Source organism: Hyposmocoma kahamanoa, unplaced genomic scaffold (assembly GCF_003589595.1).
Source record: "Hyposmocoma kahamanoa isolate Upper Pololo Valley unplaced genomic scaffold, ASM358959v1 96733, whole genome shotgun sequence".
Lineage (NCBI taxonomy): Eukaryota > Metazoa > Arthropoda > Insecta > Lepidoptera > Cosmopterigidae > Hyposmocoma > Hyposmocoma kahamanoa.
The window spans coordinates 6,379-15,535 of record NW_020655248.1 but is presented as its reverse complement, the minus strand read 5'-3'; the positions used below and the strand labels follow the sequence as shown (position 1 = coordinate 15,535).

Below are 9,157 nucleotides of genomic sequence, written 5' to 3'. Positions count from 1 at the left end.
CTAATCGAGCCAGCGAGCGACGTTCCAAGGTGGATTTTTTAATTTTGCACCACATTTTTTACTCTTGTATTTTTACCGAACTTTTTTACGATTAAGTGTTTCTAAAATATTTGATTAGTGTTACCGTCAATTTTAAACATATATTTTTGACCTTGAATCAGAAAGTTTGAAACAATTTGCCTAGGGAGGTTACCTATCAGTAGTCCGAAATGACATTTGCCAGAAATAAAGGAGGTTCGACAGAGGGCGCGACGAGGCATAACATTAGCTTCGTGTTTAAATTTTCTTTAAATTGAGTAAATCACGCATTTCAGAATAAAAACATGAACAAATCAAATACATAGGGTAAGGTTGCGGTCATTGGACCGGCTCTTTGATTGGACCAGTGAAGTATTTCCAAAACTATTGGGATTAAACATCAACCGTCTTTTCAAACGTGATGCTTAACACCCCCCCTCCATATCCCGCAACTCTCAGTAGCGCGCGAGACGCGCGTCCGTGTTTCACAGCCCCACTTCATCTAATAAATACGCGCTACTCTTTACCATGTAAGTACTACAATTATGATTATTATTATTAGTTATTTGCACGTGTGTTATGCCAAACTATTTGTGTAAATGTATTACTGTCTAGAACTAATCCAAAATGTTAGGTTATTTTTTTGCCACGTGTTTTGTGTATAAATAGAAAGTTGCTATCAATGGACCGGCGTCAGTTGCTTGATTTGGACCGGTCCAATCATGGCAACTTGCAAACTGACTTTTTAATAAAATTATTTTATTGGTTTCAGCATGGCAGCTACACGGAAGTATTATGAGTGGAACGAAACAAGCATGAAACTTGCGATTACTGCTTTAAAAAGGAAGGAGTGCGACTTAAATGAAGCTAGTCGGGTATATGGTGTACCAAAAGCCACGTTAAAGCGCAGATTCGATGGGACCAATAAGAATGCCAAAGACGAGAAGCAAGTCAGGGGATCTTCTGCTCATTTAACTCCTGGGTTGGAAGAAAAATTGTATGAACACATTTTAGAAATGGAAGCTTGTCTGTATGGGGTCACTCCAAATGATGTAAGAAGACTAGCATACCAAATCGCAGAGAAAAACAATACAAACCATCGATTTAATAAAAACAAGGCCATGGCCGGGAAAAAATGGTATTATGCATTTTTAAAGAGATACCCACAACTGAGCTTGCGACAACCACGAGCCACGTCACTGAATAGAGCTACTGCTTTTAATAAACCAACAGTGCAAGACTTTTTCAATAAACTGGAGGCAGTCATGGATGAACACAATATTAAGGACCCAAGACAAATTTATAATATGGATGAGACGGGTCTATCCACGGTACAGAGGAAAGTAAGAAAAATACTAGCACCAAAAGGTTAGCACCAAAAGGTAAACACCAAGTTGGTTCTATTACAAGTGGCGAACGTGGAACTACTACGACTGCTGTTTGCTGTGCTAGTGCAGGCGGATCATTTGTTCCCCCACTGATAATTTTTAAGAGGAAAAGAGCAAAAGATGAACTACAAGATGGAGCACCACCTGGATGTATTTTTGCATTCAACCCAGAAAGTGGCTATATTAACAAAGAAATATTTTTTGTTTGGATGCAGCACTTTGTTGAAAATGTGAAACCAACTGAAGACAAAAAAGTCCTCCTTATACTCGATGGCCACACCACTCATACCAAGAATTTGGATGCGATTAATTATGCCAAAGAACACAATGTGGTGTTACTATCACTTCCTGCTCACACGTCTAATGACTCGTTTACACGGGCTTCGTAGCTAAGCGCTTAGTACTTGTCACTAATACTAAGTCCTCGTGTGTAAACACGCTGATTAGTGCTTAGTATTAGTGTTTGTGAATAGTGCAAGTGAATAGAGATCGATCCTATTTACTAAGCGACAAGTCGATACCCCCACCACGATTTACTAAGCACTTGTCGCTTGCTGACCGCATGTAAACAGCTCGACAAGTTAGTTAGTGACAAGTTGTACCGGGAAGTGAAAACACGTGTTTATTTACTTACGTATTTTTTTGTGATCATGGCTGCGGAAAGGTGGAATTCGGAAAAAACAATCAAGTTCATTCAGGAATTTAAATCCTATGAATGTTTATGGAACCACAAATCGGCTTTATATAAAAATAAACTCGCAAAAGATGCTGCTTATGAGAAAATCGTTGAAGAGATGAATATTGCTGGTTTCGGAGTGCCTGAGGCAAAAAAGAAAATGAGAACACTTCGGTCAACCTATTACCAGGAAAAGAAAAAAATTCAAAATTCAATGCGATCAGGAAGTGGGACTGATACTGTCTATGTGCCAAATCTGCATTGGTACAAAGAAATGGATAGTTTGTTGAAAGATATAGACGAAAGGCGCACAACTATAGAAAATGTAAGTAATAAAACAACATTTTTCATAGGGTAGGTATTAGATTTATTTTGAAGTAGGTATTATATTCAATAATAATAAGTCTCGAACCATGATTATTTATCATATACTTGCAGGTATATGTTTTGTGGGAGACTGAAGCCTAAGCTAGGTTATAAACCTGTGTTATAATATAACACAGGTATTAGTAGGTATGTACTTATTTAACAATAGATTTAATTTAATTAATAAAGTTGTACATTTTAAACTAATAGATCATTCTAGATTGCCATGATACGGCACCTTCGTTTACGAAGTAATTCGTATATCTTTCTCTCAATTGTCGGGCCATTCTTGACGAGTGATTACTACCCACTGGCTGAACATTTTGCAAATCAAAGTTGGCGTCCCTCCATAATCCTGGAATAATTTCCCCAGTTTCCAAATTTTCATAGTCAACACATCTCGTGGTTAGGTATGTCCTTGAAGTTTTTCTAAGCCAGTTATGTATAGTGCATGTTGTACGAACAATGCGATCAGTAACTGTGAGATTCGTAGATATAGATGTTCTAAAAATTCTAAAGCGACTGGCTAAGATGCCAAAAGCATTCTCGACGATTCTTCGGGCCCTTGACAATCTATAATTAAAAATTTTCTGTTCGTAGGTCAAAGGACTATGCTTGTAAGGTTTCAATAAATATGATTTCAGGGGAAATGCGTCATATCCAACAAAAAATCCATTGTTTGGCAACATATTGTTTTCGAGATCACGAAAAATCGAACAGTTCTGAAAAACACCACCATCTGAGCACCGGCCGTTTGCGCCAATATTAGCATATATAAAACAGTAATCATCATCTACGACGGCCATTAGCACGATGCTGTTGCTTCCTTTATAATTAAAATAATCACTGCCACAGTCAGGAGGTGCTTGAATACATATATGCTTGCCATCTATAGCACCGTGAGCCCCTGGAAAGTTCCAACGTGTATTGAAACCTCTTTCTATTTTCTTCCATTCATCCTCTGTAGCAGGAACCTGAAATGCAATTTTATTTTTCAGGATAGCGGATCTACAAGCAGCGAGCAACATAATCCTATAAGTAGCGAGCAAGATATCTCTATGGCTTCCACTTCAGAGGTTGAATCTATTTCGGAACCAAGGGGGGAACAACGTCAAAGTACCTCCAGTAAAAATATGTCACAGCGGAAAGGAATATTTCGTGCGATTGGAGAACTAAAAAAATTACAAGAAGCTGTCAATAGGGATGTACCTGAAAAAGAAGACAGATTCGATGTGTTTGCAAAGAACGTAGCAGTGCAGTTAAGAGAATTATCATTCGAGAGAAGTATGATTGCACAAACAAGAATACAAAATATTTTGAGTGAACTAGCGATCGAGAACTACATGTACAATAATACATCTGCTTCCATTGAAACATTGGAAACCATCTCATCTGCGGGATCGTTACGTAATGCATCCACACCTGCTTTAATTTCTGATGAAAATATCCTATCACAGGCCATATCAATGACACTTGACGGTGAAGACTTCACACAATAATATTTCGTGTACTTATGTTATTTCAAATGATTACACTAATCATAACAATAAACAAACATATTGTTTTTTTTACCTTCATGTAATCCGAAAGTTGATTATAAATTTCATCCAAGACTTCGGGTATGAATTTTGAAATCGCTGGTTTAGAAACTCTGAACATGTGTGATAACATGCGGTAGCTGCTTCCTGTTGCCAAAAATGACAAAGTAACCTCCAATTTTAATTTAGCTGGTATGGCACTCCTCATATTTGTGTCTTGTCTTTGAATTGCTGGTGCAACTTTTTCTAATAAAATATCAAATTGTGCCGTCGACATTCTCATAGTTACTCTATATTCTCCTGGATCTTCGGTTGCTAGCTCTTTTAATAGAAGAGCAGAATGGCCCCGTTCATCTCTGCGCAGTAACCACTGTCTTGTCCACAAACGTTTCCTTTTTAATGTTTGTCTTTCAAGCTCTTCGATCATGCTTGAAATAATAATGTTTGAATATTGTTTAAACACACTGCGCAAAATCAGGCGGCGTCGTTCCATTTCGAATGTCTGGTCACTAATGACTTCTACTGGCTCCAACGTGTAAACGGTTACTTTTCACTTGTCTTATGAGGCTTTAGTATAGTGACAAGTACTAAGCGCTTAGCTACGAAGCCCGTGTAAACAATGCATAATAAATTGCAGCAACTTGATGTTGCATTTTTTAAACCTTTGAGTTGCTACTTCATCGATGAAACAGAAAAATGGTTGCGAGCAAATCCGGGCAGATGTGTAACGGCGTTCCAAATATCCATGCTTTTTGGTAAAGCTTATTGTCGGGCAGCGTCTGTTGGGACTGCAATGAGTGGTTTCGAGAAGAGTGGTATTTGGCCGTTAAATAAAAATGCTTTTGACGATTACGAATTCATAACTATATCTCCAGAAACCACTAATAACGTCCAAGATGAAGCAGTGGATCCTCTTGAGCTAAACGAAGCCATCACAACACAAGAACTAAAAGAGCGAAGTCCCATTTCCTGTGCACCACCTTCTTCTGAACGTCAGCAACCAGAAAGCTCCAATACACAATTGAACAAAAACATTGCAGGATATATTACACCACCTCCAATGAAGAATGTCTCAACCAAATACTCTCCACCATTGAAGACACTTTAAGATCAAGCGTAAATGATGGCCAAGTGCAGAGTACAAGCACTGCACCACCTCCAATGAAGAATGTCTCAACCAAATTCTCTCCACCATTGAAGACACTTTTAAGATCAAGCGTAAATGATGGCCAAGTGCCGAGTATAAGCACTGCGTTTGATATCAGTTGCATTTCGCCAGGAGCAAAAGACATTATCAAAAAGTTAAAAGAAAAGAGCCGCCAACCGCAACGTGCTACAGTATTATAAGAAGACCTTATAAGAAGGCATTAGAAAAAACCAAGATTAAAGTACGGAAACCTAAAATGAAGATTCAAGAATCAAAAAAGACTGCAAAGAGGTCATCTGTACCTGACGACGCATTTAAAAAGTGGTATTGCCAAATATGTCTTTTGTGTTCAGTAGAAGCTATGATTCAGTGTTTAGGGTGTAAATGTTGGGTACATGAAGAGTGTGCCTGTGTGAAAAAAGGAAGAAAGACATATTTTTGTCCAACATGTAGCACATAGTATAATCGTTTTTTTAAACTATTTTTCTGTCATGTGTCTAGAATTATTTTTATCATTCATTTGTTCGGTTTCCAGAACCTTAAAGCACTAAAATAGTACATACAAATATATTTACTATAGAGATTTACGTTAGTTCGTTCCATGTTACTTAAAACTTAAAATTTTAGTAGCAGTAGAGCTCCTTGTGAAACAGCTCGTCCAGGGAAGTACTGCCACCTTACCTATTTCTGCCGCCAAGCAGTAATGGTCACATTACTGTGTTCCGGTTGTGAAGGGTAAGGGTGCTGGTGAAATTACAGGCACATGAGACTTGTCAACAAAAAAAATTGTTATCTTTGTTGTGTTTTTAGTTATTCGGAAATAAGTATTCTTTCCATATTTTTATTTTGTTATTGTTGCGAGTCTCTCCTACTGAGGAATTGAGGTCTGTTAGCTGCATTTATTTGACTGTTGATTAATAATTTGACTGACTATTTTTTAAGGTAAAGATGATTAACCCTTAATTTGGTATTGTATGCTGTGCCATACAACCTTTTTTAAAAAATAAAGTGTTAAAGAAATATTATGATTTCAATATAATTATTAATATTTATTCTCATAAACGAGTCACACTTTATGAAAAAAAATGTTTTTGAGTGTTAGCAACACTGGTGCTGTCACTTTTTTTCAAAATGCCTGCCCGAAAGAAGCGGGCTGTGCTCACTAAGGTATTTATTTGTTTTTTTATTACTTTTTCCTCGTAAGTTTCGAATAAAACGCTAATAATTCGATCGTGACATTATAGTGAAGTGTTCACTGTTACAATTTTGGCAATATTTGTGGATATTTGTTGTTTTATTTGAAAATAAACTTTGTATGCCGTGACATACATTGCCAACTTAGTAATGAATTACTGCATAACGAACCTGTATGTCACAGCATACATTGCCAACTTAGTAATGAATCACTGTATAACGAAGCTGTATGTCACAGCATACATTGCCAATTTATTTAATTTCTTTTTGTGATATGTTTTTGGGATTTATGGGTTTTTGTTTGCTTGGGCTTGAGTTTTGGTGTATGCAAGCTTTTTTTTCTTTACAGCACGCGCTACTCACACGTGGTGGTAGAATTTTATCTTTGATCCCTACAGAAAATGCAATCTCTGATGATGGTAATGCATCTGACGTCGATGATGAATTATTGGGCGCTCCAGTTTCGCATTCAGACTCATCTTCCCCAGCCCTATCTATTGCGAGTTCCTTAGAAAGACTGAATATATTAGATTCCGATGATGAAACCTCAACCGATGAGAATGTTCGACTTACGCCTATATTCCAAGAAGTATACCCGAATCCATCGCTTGAGCCCGATTGCAGCACTATTCCAATAATAAGCGACATTCCAACACTGCCTGCAACCCCTGCTACGCCTGCAACTCCTGCCAGTCCTGCTACACTAAATCCTGTATCTCAAGTCGCTTCTGCATCACAAGCTTCGCCTGCACAACCTTCAGTGTCCATACCTAGCACCCCCACTACATCCTCTACATTGCCAAATCGTCTAACTAGAAAAAGACGATCGAAAAAACCGACGGTTCCTGTTGCTAAGCGCTCACGCAGAATCAAAAAGTTCATTCTGTGCTATAAATGGAAAAGGGCTGCTGTTTTTCGACACAAAGCAACTGTGGAAGATGTACCAGAAATCGATTCTCAGACACCTACTATTCCCTTAGACTATTTTTACAAGTTTTTTTCCCCAGACGTTATAACTGACATTGTAGAACAAACAAATGCGTATTCAATGGAAAAAACCGGACGATCGATTGAATTAGTTGAAGACGAACTTCGAGATTTTCTGGCTATTCACATCATGATGGGGGTCGTGTCCATGCCTTCATATACAGACTATTGGAGTCTGCAATATAGATTCGGTTTAGTTGCAGATCTAATGCCCATAAAAAGGTACCAAAAAATTCGAAGATACCTTCATTTCGTCGACAATAGCACTGATAATAGTGACAGATATCACAAGATTAGGCCCATAGTTGAAAAAATAAGAGCAAATTGTTTAGCTCAAGAAGTCGAGACCAAGTTCAGCATAGACGAAATGATGATTCCTTACAAAGGGACTAAGGCCGGCAAGAGACGCCAATACATGAAAGACAAACCCAATAAATGGGGTTTCAAAAACTTTGTCAGAGCTGGAGTATCAGGTATGATCTATGATTTTATTCTGTACGGAGGAGAGGACACTTTCAGGTTCCATAATTTCACAGAAGAAGAATTGTCGCTAGGCTTTGGAGCTCAGGTAGTCATTGCTTTGTGCAGAAGTATAAAAAAAATACCAGCTTTTATATTCTGCGACAATTTTTTTTCATGCCCAGAACTCTTCTACATTCTGAGAGAAAACTACGGCATTTTTGCATTGGGCACCATCAGAAAAAATAGATTGAGAGGAGCAGATGCAGTTTTACGTACGGAAAAAGAAATGAAGAAAAAGCCTCGAGGAGCTTATGACCAAGTAGTTTGTGACAAAAATCGCCTGACAGTTGTGCGTTGGAATGACAACAAAGTCGTAACGTTGGTCAGTACTTATGTAGGTACAGAACCGGTAGAGAAAATCAAACGCTACTGCAAAGAGGCCAAACAAAAAGTTGAAGTCAATTGTCCACAAGTGGTCAAAGAGTATAATAAACATATGGGTGGTGTAGATTTGGCGGATATGCTCATCTCGCTGTACAGAACTCCTTTCAAGACACGACGTTGGTATATCGGCATATTTGCCCAGCTGCTTGATATATGCATCAACAATGCATGGCTATCTTACAGAAATGATTGTACTAAAATAAAAAAAAAGGCTATGCCTTTGAAGGCTTTTAGGTACGAAATCTATGAAGGACTCAAAAAGAATAGACGTGCTGTGATTGACCCACTCGACATCAAAAAACGACCACAAAAAGCGATACAGCCAGTTCCCGTTGAGTCCTCGCGATTTGACAATGTGGGTCATTTCATGATTATGACATCTCAGGGTCGGTGCAGGTTATGCTCTAAGTTCACGACTGTCATTTGCAGCAAATGCCAAGTCCGGTTATGTTTCGTTACCGGAAGTAAACCCAGGAATTGTCAACTAATTTATCATTTTCGAAAATGAGTAGAGTTTCTGGGTTTACTTCCAGCATTTACTGCCAATCACAGTGTTGCAGAGCCATTATTCCCGCTACTTTGCTTTCATAACGTATGTCCATCAACTCATTTTTATAAAGAGGTTTGATTTATGTTTGTTTTTAATTAAAGTTACAATACATATTTATGATTTTTATTCTTACTGGTTTTGGTAAGGTATGCCCCAACATACATTCAAATGGATACATATTTCTTTACCCACTTGGCAATGTATGTAGTAGCATACATGATTTTTCAGGAAAACTGAAAACCCTAGATTTTTTTTACTATTTTTCTGGGCATATTTAGGCTCTACACATTCCTATTTCAGTATTTGTTTCAATTCAAAATGTTTTTTTTTTTGCCAAATTAAGCGTTAAGACTGGTTATTTGTAATTTAATAAAAGAGTCTGATTTT

General features: G+C 37.7%; 3 protein-coding genes across 3 annotated transcripts; 2 read left to right on the top strand and 1 right to left on the bottom strand.

Annotated features, from left to right (window-relative positions):
- The first annotated feature begins 497 nt into the window (after nt 1-497).
- On the top strand, nt 498-1,391 carry LOC113238548. The gene is made up of 2 exons (XM_026475373.1): nt 498-548; nt 791-1,391. The coding sequence occupies exon 2, from the start codon at nt 792-794 to the stop codon at nt 1,389-1,391; it is 600 nt and encodes a 199-aa protein (XP_026331158.1). The 5' UTR covers nt 498-548; nt 791.
- Nucleotides 1,392-2,392: 1,001 nt separating this feature from the next.
- LOC113238546 lies at nt 2,393-4,609 on the bottom strand. Its single transcript, XM_026475371.1, has 2 exons — nt 4,021-4,609; nt 2,393-3,422 (listed from the first exon to the last, which is right to left on the bottom strand). Exons 1-2 carry the CDS (start codon nt 4,477-4,479, stop codon nt 2,652-2,654), a joined length of 1,230 nt encoding a protein of 409 aa, XP_026331156.1. The 5' UTR covers nt 4,480-4,609; the 3' UTR covers nt 2,393-2,651.
- Nucleotides 4,610-6,264: 1,655 nt separating this feature from the next.
- Nucleotides 6,265-8,575, top strand: LOC113238547 (piggyBac transposable element-derived protein 2-like; the record flags this gene model as incomplete). The annotated part of the gene is made up of 2 exons (XM_026475372.1): nt 6,265-6,300; nt 6,677-8,575. Coding segments are annotated over exons 1-2 (1,935 nt in total), but the record flags the coding sequence as incomplete, so codon positions are not given.
- Nucleotides 8,576-9,157: the final 582 nt, after the last annotated feature.